The 15,769-nt window shown below is 46.9% G+C and overlaps 1 protein-coding gene across 1 annotated transcript in view; it reads right to left on the bottom strand.

Moving 5' to 3' along the window:
- Nucleotides 1-11,258: 11,258 nt before the first annotated feature.
- LOC137417205 (partitioning defective 6 homolog beta) overlaps nt 11,259-15,769 on the bottom strand; it is a 65,062-nt gene continuing 60,551 nt past the window's right edge. Inside the window, exon 3 of the mRNA XM_068103015.2 lies at nt 11,259-14,411. Coding sequence (XP_067959116.1) covers nt 13,510-14,411 — 902 coding nt within the window. The 3' untranslated portion in view covers nt 11,259-13,509. The remainder of the gene's footprint in view (nt 14,412-15,769) is intronic.

The following is a 15,769-nucleotide window of genomic DNA, read 5'->3' as shown; positions in this document are numbered from 1 at the left end:
TGCAGCTCCCTCTGTGCACACCTTACACTTGAATGTAGCTGCCACACTGGTTAATGACCCTCTCAAACCACAACATTTTTGATGAACCCACTCAGCGCACATTGTACATTGAATGGAGTTCACTCCGACACCCTTCCTGCACACAGCACACGGCCACTTCCCAGTTCTTTCCACCTCACCACATGCTTTACCACTTGCCATCACCTTCGTCTTTCCGATATTCACCTTCAGACCTTTTGTCTCCAAACATTCCTTCCACTTGTTCATCTTCTCCTTCAGTCCATCCATACTTTCCGCAATCAACACCAGATCATCTGCATACAACAACTCCCACGGTAAACCCTCCTTTACGTTCTGAGCCAGCACCTCCATCACAGCTACAAATAGTAGTGGAGTTGGTACCGACCCCTGATGCACTCCCACCTTCACCTCAAACTCACCACTGTTGATGTGCTGTTTACAGGTGGTCATTAATCTGATGTTGTTTGTTTTTTTTTGGTTGTAGTCAACATGCGAGTTGTTTTGGTGGTCCGTGCAGGTTTTGCTTCGGGAGTCATGCGGTTGAATCATTGCTGTGCTTTTCTGTTGTAATGTTTTCACACTAAACATCCTGTACCAGCACATGGTGCCATGGTATTGGAGTGTGTGGTGGAGGGTTGTTATTGCTATCCGTGTCTACATACCCACCGCTTGGCTGACGGCTTTTTTTTTTTTTTTTTGTATGCAAGATCGAGGCTCGTGAAAGAGTGAACATTAATCACACAGAAAGACAAACAGACACACAAAACAAATAACATCGGGAGCGGTAGACAAGATGGGGAGAGAGGGGGAAGGACACAAACACAACATTTGAGAGCAGGGATCGAGAGACATGGAGACATCGAGAGAACTGTGGGAGGGAGGGCTTTGGGAGGGAGGCATGGGAAGGGGGGGGGGGGGGTGGGAGAGGTATAAAACATATGGACACTGCCAAGACTTCCAGGAAAGAAGTTGGAATTTCAAACAAGGTGGATCTGGGGTGAATTAGTGGGCGTAGAAAAGATCAAGGTTTTGGATGGGGGAAGATAAGAGATGGTGTTTTAAAGAAACATTTATTTTAAATTTTAAACATTTAAACAAAAATTTAAACAGAAACAGCTGTTTTAAAGACCTGGAGGGAGGAGTGGGATTGAAGGGAGTGAGGGAGTTTGTTCCAGAGGCGGGAGAAAAGAGGAATGAAAGAGTGAAGGTGAACAGAGAGCTGAGATTTCGGCAGTTTAACCATCAGAGGGTGGCTGGCAGATCTTGTGCGACCTGTAGGAATATTTGGGGGACAGAGCACAGAGAGAGCTGGGGGAGCAAGGCCGGAGAGGAGTCGGTAGAAGACAGAAAGACCACCTACCTGCCTGCGGTGAGTGAGTGAAAGGCCCTCAGAGATAGCTTCATCGCGGGAGATTCCAATGATTCTGAAAGCTTTGGAATCAACAGCGTGAAGCCGAGCCAGGTGTGAGGCAGGAGCACCGGCCCATAGGGGAGAACAGTATTCCATTGAGCTGCGGATGAAAGCCTTGTATGTGGTGAGGAGCTCAGGTGTGCCAAGGAAGGACTTCGCACGACGGAGGATGCCCAGTCGGCGACTGGCTTTGGAGGCCAGCTTGGAAATGTGGTTTTCCCAAGAAAGATCATGGCAGATAGTGAGACCCAAAAGCTTGAGCGACAGAACTTCTTGGAGAGGATTGTTGAGAAAGTAGATGGGAGGGTTGTCCAGTCGGTCTTTTCGGAGAGACATAGTAAGAGTGTGAGATTTGTCAGGATTGAAAGACATGTTCCACATGTTTGACCAGTCTGTGATTTTGTCCAGTTCTGCAGAGTGTGAGGAGGCTGCAGACTGCCGATCTGAGGGAAGAGGAATGGAGCGGCAGAGAGTAGAGTCATCAGCAAAGAGATAGAGAGGATTTTCCAGAGAGTCGGAGAGATCATTGATGAAGACCAGAAAAAGCACGCTTTTTCAAAAGCTTTAATCAAAAGACAGCATGCTGTACGTCACGGACATATTGCATGTCTATCTGTGAATCTCAAGGTTTGCTCTACGTCTCTGTCCATCCGTCCGTCCCACCAGTGGTTCGTCCCACGACCAGGTCCAGACCTTCTCCCCAAACCCTTTAGCATATCCAAATGAAACTCGATACACGGCTTTATTATGATAATTTACATAAGTTTGGGTTTCAAGGCGCTTCATCAGTTTTTCATAGTTATGCACTTTTTGGACTTAGAAAATATCACATTGGTAGGGTACATGTATTGCAAAGTAGTTATCGCTTTTGTTATCCCTGCACCAGCGCAAAACGGGATTAAGCAATTGGTTCACTTTGTTTGTTAGTTGTGAAAATCAAACATTTTTCAAGTTTGTGCTGCACTGTATAATTAGTTGGTCGTGTGCGTTATTACTTGGCAAACACTTTTTTTTTTGACAAATATGTTGATCACTCCGGTTTGTGTGTTTTTGTTTGTGTTTTTGTTTGTGTGTGTTTGTTTGTGTGGGTGTGTGTTTTTTGTGTGTGTGTGTGTGTTTTTTGTTTGTGTGTGTGTGTCTGTCTGTCTGTCGTCTGTCACTGAGTTTGTTTGTGTGTGTGTTTGTTTGTGTATGTGTTTGTTTGTGTATGTGTATTTGTTTGTGTGCTTGTTTGTTTGTGTGTGTGCTTGTGTGTGCGTGTGTTTGTGTGTTTGCTTGTCTGCTCACTTATACTTGCCTACAGGTCACAAATTTAAACCGATCTTCACATAACTACAGCAAATGGTAGAGTTTGTGGTCCAACAGAATCCTATGTATTACCATGCGCTCGCGAAGTGAAAAAAGCAGGGTTAGGCATTTGGTTGCGTACGTACTACGTGCGTACATGTGTATGTGTGACGTACGTGTCTGCATTTTTAAAATTCATTTTCTCGGCAACCGTGGGTCCGATTGGCACAAAATTTTACCATACGAGTGCCTCCGCCTGTAGAATTTTTTCATTCATAATTATGATGTCTCGGTCACGTGGTACGGACGCCATCTTGGAAATATGTTGCACCTCCATATCTCTGAAAGCGCTCCATGGAAAAAATTGAAATATGGCTCATTGTCGAAGTACTCCCCATGGGGAATAAGATATGTTGATGTCATTGGTGCCTTCATTATGACGTCATAATTCGATAAGTACAATGCTTGATCTGACCAGTATGAAAAAAATATTTCCTCTGCAACTGATAGTCCAATGGACACGACATTTTGAGAATATGAGCGGCTCCTCCTGTAGATTTAAAAAAATGGTAATCATGACGTCATAGGTCGTGGTACAGGCGCCATCTTGGAAAAACCTCGCACCTCTATATCTCTGAAACCACTCATGGGAAAAATTGAGACCTGGCTCATTGTCAACTACTCCCCATTGGGAATAAGATATGTTAATGATGGTCATCGGTGCCTTTGTTATGATGTCATAATTCGACAAGTACAACACTTATCCGATCATTATGAATTTTTTTTCTCAGCAACTGTTGGTCTGATGGACACGAAATTTTCACCATAGGAGTGCCTGATGGAATCCGCCAACACCCATTCGGAGCCGGTTTTGGTGACACCATTCTTTGCTGGGCAGATCACAACTAGTGGGCTTGGTGGAACAGCGAAGGTGTTATAGAGGGCTGACGGGTTGGTAGGTACACCGTTGCTTCATCTGCCACGTGTGTTTGCTCAAGCTATTGTCTGCTGATATAGGCTTGAGCTGTTCTGGTAAAGGGCTTGTAGCCCATTAATCTTTGGAGTTGGGGGGGCGGATGGTGGAATAGATCCTCTATTACTTGTTGGAGTGGTTGGGGTTTTGAGATGCATTGAGGGCTGCTTGTCTAGTGAGGGCTGCTCATCTAACGTGATGGGGATAGATGCCAGCAAGGACTGGGAGGTGATGGGTGGGAGGAGGGCAAAGGCATCCCCTGATGACCCTTAAGGAAGAGTTGAGGTACACATCTACTGTCTTAGTGTGGTGGCTCCTTCCCCATGCAGATACGCAGTATTCTCTAGGGGCGTGCACCTGGGCAAGTGCTGAGGTGTGTAAGATAATAAAATCAGCTCCCTCGTCATGGCTAGCTAATCTGCAGATAAGGTTAACTCCGAGCAGCTGTTTTCCCTGCTACCTTCTCTACATGATGCCTGAAGGTCAGGAACCAGTCAATCCATTTGCATGCCAAGGTAAGTAACATGTGTGAAGGGAAGCTGGGTGTTACTTAGCTGGACTTCTAGCTACCTGTCTACATTACCTTTCTGAAGTTGGAAAGCAGAGCTTACTGACTTCTTGACATTGAGACATAGGCGCCATTGGTGGTAGTCGTGGTCCATAGAAGCAACGTCTCGGCTGAGAGTGGCCTCGACTTCCTCAAAAGACTTGCTCAGATGCAGGATCGCAAGGTCATCGGCGTAGGCAAGTTGAGTACCTGTTGTCTCAGGGAGGTCTGATGTGTACACGTTGAACAGCAGGGGCGCTAAGACTGAGCCTTGCAGAACTCCATTCTAGAGGCTGCGGGTTGTGCTGGTTTGTCCGTTAAGGTTGACTCTGAAACAGCAGTTGGAGATCAAGAATCGGATAAAGTGGACTAGGTGGAGGTCTTCTAGTAAATCGTGCATCTTTAGCAGCAGACCACCGTGCCAGACTGTTATATGCTGAAGACCAGTCAAAGAAGACAGCCCAACATTTCTGGTTTGATTCAAAAGCAGTCTCAGTAATGTCAGTTGCAGCGGGAATCTGATCCTAGTGCTATGATTCTTCCTGAAGCCTGCTTGTTCTGGTTGAGGTGCGACCTCAACAAGTCGTTCTGTTCTGTTAAGGACGAGCCTCTCAAGGATTTTTGATGGGACAGATATCAGCAATATCGGCCTGCAACTCTTTTGGATGTCTGGGCTTATTGGGTTTTATAGTGGGGTGCCCGGACACTCAGTCATTTCAAATTGATGCAAAAGTTTCGTTTTCAGTACCAATTTGAAGGTAAGGGCCGATAGAACAATTTTGGTTCGAGTGTCAAGCACTCATATAAAAAAAAATTGGGGGGGGGGGGGGGGATTTGGAGGATTTTTTTCGTCATGAATCTTCCCCATACCCACCTGCATTGTCATCTGAAGGGTCCCTCAACTCTTGTACCAAGTCAGATTTGTTGGTATACATCGTGGAAGCCAGTACGAGTAGCGCCATTTTGGTCGACGAGGAGCTAGTTGCGCCAGATGTTTACGACTTCATTGTTATTGACGGTGGAGTACTGATACACTCACTTCCTGGTACAACTGTCCAAGGAAACACCTTTGATTCCTATTTCGACAAGGTATTCTGCCCAAGAGTTCACCACAACTTGAAAAGATCGACAAGAGTAGACATTGTCTGGGACCAGTATCGTGCACTGACAATCAAAGGAGGCACAAGGGAAAAACGAGGAACAGGCACCCGACTGCGTATCTAGTACTGCCAAAATCCCAGGAAATTGGCAGAAGTTTCTGGCGAACGTTGATAACAAGAAGGAACTGTTCTCATTCCTGTCAAAAAAGATAGCAAGGACAGTTCCCAGATGACAAGGATGTCTACATCACTGCAGGTGATCAAGTCCACCATGTTGGAAAGAGTCCACCAATGGATCAATGCAACCATGAGGAAGCTGACACTCGTGTCCGAGTACATCTCCTCCATGCCCTCCAAACATCGTCAATCTATATAATAATAGCGTAAGGACTCGACTTTGTTATCCCTTTTACGCCGCACCCAGTGACACGATGCCCACGGCACTAATGGATTTACGATCTACGAACCACGCTCTTTGTTTATCACGTACAGCCATACTCGAAAAATCTGAATTAGCCGACGTTGGGGCCCAAAAGCATCCAATTAACTGCCGATACGACGCCATCTTACGACGCCATCGTATTGGCGTCTGCTGGGTGAAGGCGAAGCAAGCCGTCCGCTGATTGGACAGGCGAAGGCGAAAGCAAGCCGTCCACTGAGTGGACAATCCCGAGCATGCATTTGTGCCGGTGTCGGCGATCGTTGTTCATATACGCACTCTTCATTCTCATCTTTCTTCCTAACTCTTACTCGGACAAGCAAATCCACTATGCCATCCATAATGGTACACTCTATCCATACACCACATCCTCCCTTCCGTGGATGTTCCATGGGTTTCGGCCAGTTGGGATGGTTCATACTGGAGACACAGATGTTGTCGTAATCCTTCTGAGTAATTTCCATCACATCAAGGCTCTGAATCCGGACGCAGAAATCTGGATCTGCTTCAAAGCGGGAAAGACAACCAGAATGATCTCCCTGAACACCATCGCCACAAACCTGGGCACGACAACGTGCAAAGCCATGGCCCTCTTCTACGCATTCACTGGATCAGACAGCACCTCTTCCTTCAAGTTTAAGGGTAAGTGATACTGCTGTAAGTTGATGCACAAAGTGCCATCCCTCATGGAGGAATTTGCAACTATCGTCGACACTCCATTCCAAACATCGCCAAGGCTGAAAGAAGTGGCAACGAACTTTGTCTGTCGGCTGTACTCCAATGAGTCAAACGAGGACAATGACGTTGACCTCGTCCGAATGAGGGTGTCCTCACAGAAGACCCGGGACGTGGAGAGAATTCCCCCAACGAGTGATGCTTTGGATCAACATCTCAAAAGGAGTGTCTTCCAAGCGAGCATCTGGACAACAGCCCAAAGGTCCATGATGCCTGTCAATAACCCCACTAATCATGGGTGGAAGGAAGAGGACGGCAAGCTGCTTCCCATTTGGACCTCGCTGCCCCTTTTCCAAGGATGTATTCCACCTGGATGTGAAGTGCACTTGCACACGTACCTGCGCTGTGTGCAAGTGCATGAGGGCAAAGTTGAAGTGCACACGTCTGTGCAAGTGCAAATGTGAGAAGTAGCTGGACCAGAAAAATTTCCAATACTGACATGGTCGATTTGTTAGCCACTTTCTTATTAAAACTATTGTTCAAGGAGTTATTCAAGCAATTGTCTGAGCAGTTACTCACCACCATGTTGTAGCACAGTTAAAACATAAATAAAAATGTCACTATATCATTGGGTCCGAGTATAATTGTCCAGTTAATTTTTTTAAACATGTTTCAGCTTACCGGGCCTATGACCCTTGGTCTTTTTTTGTGGATATGCGCCGATACCGGCAAAATTATTGCTTCTATCGGCAATATGCTTGAAATACAAGTTGTTACTCCTGATCCCGAATCCATACATACCTCATATGTTCAGATCGGATCATCCAATCAAAAGTTATAACAGTTTCCATATTTTGCATAGGCCGGTGGGGGGTCGGGAAGCCCCCACGTCCCCAGAAGCCCCATTTTTTATCTGAGTGCTTGACACTCAAACCAAAATTGTTCTATAGGCCCTTACCTTCAAATTGGTACTGAAAACGAAACTTTTGCATCAATTTGAAATGAAAAGAAAAAATTACCCATGCACGGCCCCCACTATTCGGGTGGCTACAACATTGGCCCTCTTCCAGAGTTTTGGAATCCTGAGTGAGGAGAAGCAGTAGGACATGAAGCACTTCAGGCAGTTGAGTCTAGGTGACTGATGGTGTTCTTCAAGTACTCTGCATGGATGTTATCAGGTCCAGATGCTTTTCCCATATTTCAGGCTTTCCAGGGCAAACTTGACTTCCTCTGTACTGAGGTCCACAGCCAATCCACGATCAGCAGATGGTGCTGTCCGGAAGTGCTTCAGTTTGGCATTTACTTTGTTGGAAAATGCTTTGTCTAGGTTGGGGTAGTGGCCATTGCTGATTAGGGTTCTTGCTATAGTGTAGGGTCAGGTGACACTAGGTGTACTTGCTTCTTTGCTGATCGCTGCCAATAAGGTGGTTTACCATTTTCCATGCTCTCTGGCTGGAGGGAGTGAAGTCAATTATTGTCCCCCGTCGCACCGCGGAGCGAAAGGGGGACTATGGTTTTCCCCTCCGTCAATGTGTGCGTCCGTCCGTGCGTGCATGCGTCCGTCCGTCCGTGCGTGCGTGCATAAGCGAAGGACCGAATTCTAATTTGTTGTGTAGGTGCAACCCACGTCAAAATCCAAGATGGCCGCCACCATATATATGTCTGAACCTTGTGAGCAAAATATCTTGAAAAATAAGCGAAGTACCAACTTCTAATGTGGTGTGTGGGTGTATCCAGGCAAAAGGAATAACGCTATTGGAAATTGGGTCGCCACGTCAAAATCCAAGATGGCCGCCACCATATATATGTCTGAACCTTGTGAGCGAAATATCTTGAAAAATAAACGAACTACTAACGTCTAATCTGGTGTGTGAGTGTATCTACTCATAAGGAAGAACGCTATTGAAAATTGGGTCGCCATGTCGAAATCCAAGATGGCCACCTTGCGTCTTCCACTTTGTCAACTCACATCACTTCACCGACGGGGGACCTTGGCATAACGCTTGTTGATACTGCTTCCTGTCATCTGGATCTGTGGGCCTCATCTCGTCTTGACTTCAGTTCGGCAGCAGCCACGCTCGGGATCGGGTTGTGCAAGTTCGGGATCCCCATCCACTCTCTGATGTTCACGAGGGATGCACCTCTTGGAAAATGCCATGATAGATTGGCAAAAGGCAGCATAGCTGGCAGCAACATCCTCAAAGTCAGGAGCAGGGAGGGAGTCGACTGCTTTTGTTGTGATTGCATGCAGTACATCTCCTAATCAGCTCTGCTGAAGTTCCAGCACTTAGTAGGTAAGGTAGGAGTGGAAGCAACTCGGAGAGCATACTTTATGAGAACCGGGCAGTGGTGAGAGTATGGGAAACGTTCCAACGCAGTCTTTAAGTGGCGGGTGATGAGTTACCCTTCTACTGAGCAAGATCAGGATTTGGTCACTAGTCAAGATCAGGCCTTCATCCGAAGCTTGATGGAGTACTGCTCTCTTTTCTGGACTGGCTCCCCTGTTCACATCTTGCTCTGCTTGATGCCATCGATACCAAGGCCATCAAGATTATTGGAATCTCCCACACTGAAGCTGAGTCTCTGGGTCTGTCACTTTCCCATCACAGAGAGGTCGGTGGTCTCTCTGTCTTTTACCACCTTTTCTGGTCTTGCACCCTCTGCTCTGTTCCCGTGCTCTTGAAATTGGGACAGAAGTTCACCTTTCAGCATGACAGCTACACTGGAGTGGCTAAGGAACAAAAAGATAAATGTCCTTGAGTGGCCCAGTCAGAGCCCAGACCTAAATACAACCTTACCCTAACCCTAACCTTACCCTAACCCTAACCTTACCCTAACCCTAACCGGAAATCTGTGGCATGATTTGAAGATTGCTGTCCATCCCTCCCCACGGAACTTGACTGAGCTTGAACACTTTTCTACAGAAGATTGGACAAATATTGCCCAATCAAGGTGTGCAAAGTTCGTAGAGACCTATCCCAACAGACTCCAAGCTGTGATTGCTGTCAAAGGTGCTTCCACCAGGTATGGTGCTGGTGGGGTGGACACTTTTTCAACCAAGATATTCTAGTTTTGTATTTTAAATTAATTTTCTGAAATTTGTTGAATTTTTTTTTCACTTGGAAGTTGTGGGTTACGATGTGTAAATAAAGGTGGAAAAAGTGAAACCTTTTCCTAGGTTGAAAAAATGAAATGGACAATTTGACATATCCATGGCAACTTTTTACTTCAGGGAGGGGTAGATATTTTTTTTTTTTTTGTATACAAGATCGAGGCTCGTGTAAGAGCTAACATTGATCACAAAAAGACAAACTGACACACAAAACATATAATCAAGGGAGTGGGAGACAAGATGGGGAGAGGGGGAAGCACACAAGTACAACAGTAGAGGACAGGGACATCAGGAGATCTGTGGGAGGGAGAGGGCTTGGGGGGAGGAGGCATGGGAATGGGGGGGGGGGGGGGGGAAGAGGTATAAAACACAAGGATACTGCTAGGACTTCCAGGAAAGAAGTCGGACTTTAAAAAAAGTGGATCTGGGGTGAATTAACGGGGGTAGAAATATCGGAATTTTGCAAGTATCGTGCTCTGCATGACTTCTTCTTGGTTTATATATTTGTCAACCATGAAAAAACGAGAACGACACTTAGTTAAACACTTACCTCTACTAGGAACCGCCTTTAGAGGCCATTTTCCCTGCAGAGCGGGGTTGGCCTTTTTCGGGCACCGTGGTCCCCTTTTTTGAAGCAATGTTTTATGGCCGGATGCCCTTCCTGCCTCCAGCCCTGTTAGTCGCCTCTTGTGACACACAGGGAATTACCAGTGAACTGGTACTCAATTTGTGGACCTCGGAAGGATGATGGGCTGAGTCAACTCCCCTGGCGTTAATTCAGCGACCGACTGGAATTCAAACCCAGGATCCTAGGATCCCAAGCCGGCACCCGAACCGCTAAGCCAACACCAGGCTCTACTTACCTCTACTAGGATGAACAGTTTACGTTTTATATCCCAATGATAGGCCGGATCTGGATTCGGACCTGAACCAAAATCTAATCGGCTTGTTCTTGTCACTTAAACTCATCCACCAAGTTTTGTCATGATCTTTGAGAATGTCGCCCAGATGTCGTCGCCCAGGTAGCTCAGATGCCAGAGTGCTGGTACGGTTCACCGGAGGACCTGGGTTCGATTCCTGGTCTCGGTGTGTAATTTTCCCACATATGTCAATTAATTAATCTTTGAGATATCCTGCTCACAGACAAACAGGGATGAAAATAACCTACCTTCCAACGTTGGTGACATTGGATCCTAACAGGGGACGGTGGTACAACGACACTCCATAGGTTGTAGTTGTCCCTGGTCGTATGGGAGCACCTGCGTTTATGGCCACCTTCGTACTATGCAACAAAAGCAACATCGTAACCGAAGACCAAAATGGTCAGACATTCAACTTCATTATTAAATCCTTATCTCAGCCTCAACTATTGGCTTGTTCTAACAATGAAACCAACACATGCTACACCTCCATGGCTGGAGTTGAACAGGGTGCAGAAAACTCCTTAATGTGACCGACCACCATAAGGACGAGCTGAATTGACCAAAAGAAGGTCCACTGCCGTCCCCTCTCCTCCCACCACTCCTGCTCTTCCTGTTGCATCCTGATCTTTTTGGATTCCAGCTCTTCCACGAGCCTGGACTTTGTATTCGAAAAAGAAGCCATTGCAGCCGCCTCGGCCCTCATTCAAGTGGTCCATGGTGCAAAGACGCAGAGACCTGCCACCTTGGACCCAGAGAAACGGACATTCGTGCTGATTCCACATGCTCGAGGAACACGTCCAAAGTTTATTTAAAATATTGTACACATATGTGCCAGCGTTGCTGCTTCTGCAGAAACCGTACCAGTATCAACTTTATTTCTTTGTTCAATCACATTGGCTAAAAGTGATGAATTGACAGTAGGATTATAAAGTGTACACAGTGCTAAGAAAAATACTGCCCTCAGCTAAAACCTCTGATTCCGTATAAAAATACAGCCACTGCCCAAAGCAAGTGGCAGCATGAAAAATCTGAGAACACGATTTACACCAGATTCTTTCCGCTTCACAAAAACAGTACCATCAGTGTCTGGCTCGAAAGGAATAAAAATATGTGGAGGCTAACCCCGGTTAATTGACCAGCATGTTCGACTAACCCCTCGACTAGTTCAGGCCACTAATTGACAGGTTTGCACGAAGCAAACCTATCAGCATCGTGGAGGTTCGATGAGCGGGGTCAGTCCTGCGTAAGAGAACAGGTTCCTCCAGGGATCCTAAAACCAAAGGCACCATTGTGCACTTTTTCCAGCATAAACCACAAATGGAACATTGTGAATGACACGCTATACATAAACTGCCAAGGCAGACAAGGTAAAGGACACATGTACAAATCCAAGACAGGCGGCTGGTTTTTGTTCCAGCAATCTGTCCGCAGAGCTGCCATCGCGAACCTCACTGAAAACTTCCAGTGTCAGAATACAGTTAGTGGTGGGGGGTTCCATCTAGCTATTAACCCCCCCCCTGTTAAAAATCCCTGTGAAATGTGCTGTGCTCTTAGTTAAAGGGTTAGTGACTGCAGAACTCAGCAGGACGAGGCTCTTGGTGGCAGACATCCTCGACGCAATGCCATTTTGTGAGCTAAAATAAAATGTCCCACCACCATCAGTTTCCAACACCCCAGAATTCCGGTTACTCATTAAAAAGCAGTTGAGCTCGACGGGTGCCGAAAGCAAAGGACACGACACAGACAAAGTCAAAACCCCGTACAGTGGCAAACTGTTGCCGCCGACGCCGCTGAGCACAGCCGCCGACGTCGAAATTGCACTCGGTCGCGTGGAAGTGCGAGCAGCACGGAGGGCGCAAGCTTCGCCCGTTACTGTGGTCAATGCAAATCGTTCAACCCAAGTCGCGACCGGGATAACTCCACCCCATTGTGAAAACAAAATACAAGTGACGGAACAAACCGAAGCTCGTCGCAGCTCTGCTGGTATCTCCAGGACATCGGGTCGGTTTCGAGGAAGCTGTAAAAAGCAAGAGATTTGGGGAAATAATTGAAAAAAATACAAACAGAGCATGATGAGTAGGGGTCAGGTGGCTTGTGTGAGAGTCTCAAATTGAGGAAACCCGGTGAAAGGGAAATAGAGGAAGATCGGACGACACGATGGGGGAAGTCTCCGGCGTTTCCTTGCGAATATGTAACCGAACCCACGGCATGGAAAAGGATTCTGGTTTGGAAGGAAATACGGGATTTGTAAATGACGAAAAGAAACACATGGTGCGAAGCTGGTGACGAGCGGTACTTGATATTTCGCGACATCGATGCGTCAGTAGAGTGGAGCTCCACGGATGGGTTCATGTCAGCACGGTAACAGCAAAACAGTGAGCGCATCTCAAACGGGCACTGCAAGTCCAAATCCACAGGAGTTGAAGGAAAGTCCTGGGATTCCTCCGTTGGTGATAAAAGATGAAAACAACAAAACATGAAAAAGAATATGAAAGAACAAGAGGAGAAAAGAAAACAGGATGACGTGTAATTTTAAGAAAAATTCAAAGAGGGGGGGGGGGGGGGGAGGTGGAAGTTGGCTCCTCCAGGGGGCCAAGTGGGGTAGCCCCTCCATTCACAGTTTATCTCAAAAAAGGCCGTTGAGCCAGTAAAGTTGAAATCTTGTTGAAGACACAAAAGCAAAGGCAGATGCTGTGTGATTCAAGTCCGGTAGTGCCACAATGGGAAGTTCAGCCAGTGGCAAACTAACCCACGAGACAGGCCGAAGATGGACAACAAGGATAGAAGGGAAAGCCAGAAGGGTTGAAGTAACCTCATGAAAGGGATGATCGTCCAAGTGACATTATTAAGGAATGTCGAAACTCTTCAAATTCAAACCTGACATCGTGATGGTTTTGTCCTGGAATACAACCTCTTCCTGGATGGCTCAGCACTGGTGGCAGGTGGATTAAACTAACAAGTGAAATTATAGAGTGTTAATGAATGCAAGGGGAAAAGCCTCATATTGAGAGCAATGGTCCATTAAAGGGTGATAACCGTCCCGTCTTCTTCCATGCTGTGTCGCTGGTGTCCGCCGTAGGCCGTGGCACCGGCGGTGGACTCCACTCTATGCTGCACAGCTTCCGATCTTGCCGATCCATTAAGAGCTTGCTCAGAGCTCCAGCGGCCTTGATCATTGCCGGAATGAAGCCAGGCCTCTCCGTTAGGTCCTTCCATCTCAGAAGCCTCAGCGGTGATGCGTTCGGCGAGACTCCCTGCTCCACCCTCGATTATAACATCGTCATCACTTTCTGCTTCACTGTCAACATCCGTGAAGTTTCCAATGACGTACGAACCAGGTTCTGGGGGGCCTGGAAGGAGGAGACCGTTCGTAGACCGAGTCGTCATCGTTGTCGTCGTCGTCGTGACAACGGCTGCAGGACTCGTGAGTGTGCCACCGCCACCTGCCACCCGCTGATTCACTGGCCGCACGGTAATGATGAGATTCCTACTGTTGGCGACCATCATGTCTGTGACCTGATCCAGGGTCTTTCCGGCGACCTCGATCCCGTTGACCTCCAATACCTCATCGTTGACGGCAATAAGACCCGTACTTTCAGCCAAACCGCCGGGCACGAGCCGAGATATGAAAACGGCAGGAGCCTTTTCAATTCCCCGCGGTGTCACACGCAGGCTCGTGCCATCACGGATGTAAAAACCCAGCGGACGATCAGACCCCTGCTTGTAAAGCTTGACCCGGCGGACTGTTTCTGGCAATATGTCCACATCGATGATGGAGGAAACGGGACGAAAGTCTTGAGGGAGGGAGATGTCCCGGGTAGGACGAGGCCGCTCATGGGTCTTCAGAAGACCAGGAAATCCCGTGAGGCCTTTGCGCTTCCGCAGAGTGCTGTTCGTGCCAAAGGCGTTGTAATCGGCATCCTCTAGAATGGGCCAGGTACAGTGGGAGAAAGGGAGAGGGGGAAGAAGAAGAAAACAAGATAAATGATCAGGCATTATCATCACGAAGCATCACTTGTCTGTTCTGTGGCACAGTGAGAGATAGAACTCTTGTTTTCTTTATTAATACAAACCTGGTGACTACAAAAGGCACTGAGTACATGTTATAACTATTGATGACATGTAACACTGACCATATCATTTCGTATGGGCATTTGGGGTCTTCATAAACTTTGTTCCCAGGTGCAAGTATGGTGCAGAAAATACATAATTACAATTATTCCACGTAATCTTCTACATTATGTTATTAATGTAAAGCAACATATGGGGGCAGAGGGGCAGCAGCGTTGGGCATTGTCATCACCCAATGAGGAGAGAGAGAGAGAGCCTGTGTCACTGCACTCCTCTCATGTGTGTACAAAGCCCACTAAGTGACATGTTAACGCAACTTCAGCATGGCTCGTGAGATCATGTGGTGGAAAAGAAAAGGTGTTTTGGGGGTTTTGGTTCAGGAAAGTCAGTCTATGCAGTAGTTGTAGTATTGTCGACTGTAGTAATTGTGAAGCAAAATGTGGTGTCCTCTTATCAGCGTCAAAGACTGATAGAGGAGTTCAAACATTCAGAGATTTTATTGCACTTCTTCAGGATTGAGGACAAATCCCGTGTAACGTTTTTGTCCCCCGTCGCACCGCGGAGCGAAAGGGGGACTATGGTTTTCCCCTCCGTCTGTGCGTGCGTCCGTCCATGCATGCGTGCGTGCGTAAGCGAAGGACGGAATTCTAATTTGGTGTGTGGGTGCAACCCACGTCAAAATCCAAGATGGCCGCCGCCATATATGTCTGAACCTTGTGAGCGAAATATCTTGAAAAATAAGCTAAGTACCAACTTCTAATCTGGTGTGTGGGTGTATCTCGGCATAAGGAAGAACGCTATTGAAAATTGGGTCGCCACGTCAAAATCCAAGATGGCCGCCTCCATATATGTCTGAACCTTGTGAGCAAAATATCTTGAAAAATAAGCGAAGTACAAACTTCTAATCTGGTGTGTAGGTGTATCTAGGCATAAGGAAGAACGCTATTGAAAATTGGGTCGCCACGTCAAAATCCAAGATGGCCGCCTCCATGTATGTCTGAACCTTGTGAGCGAAATATCTTGAAAAATAAGCGAAGTACCAACTTCTAATCTGGTGTGTGGGTGTATCTCAGCATAAGGAAGAACGCTATTGAAAATTGGGTCGCCACGTCAAAATCCAAGATGGCCGCCTCCATATATGTCTGAACCTTGTGAGCGAAATATCTTGAAAAATAAGCGAAGTACCAACTTCTAATCTGGTGTGTGTGCG

The sequence above is a fragment of the Myxine glutinosa genome, chromosome 9 (assembly GCF_964187855.1).
Source record: "Myxine glutinosa chromosome 9, kmMyxGlut1.1, whole genome shotgun sequence".
Lineage (NCBI taxonomy): Eukaryota > Metazoa > Chordata > Myxini > Myxiniformes > Myxinidae > Myxine > Myxine glutinosa.
This window is presented reverse-complemented; position numbering and strand designations above follow the sequence as displayed.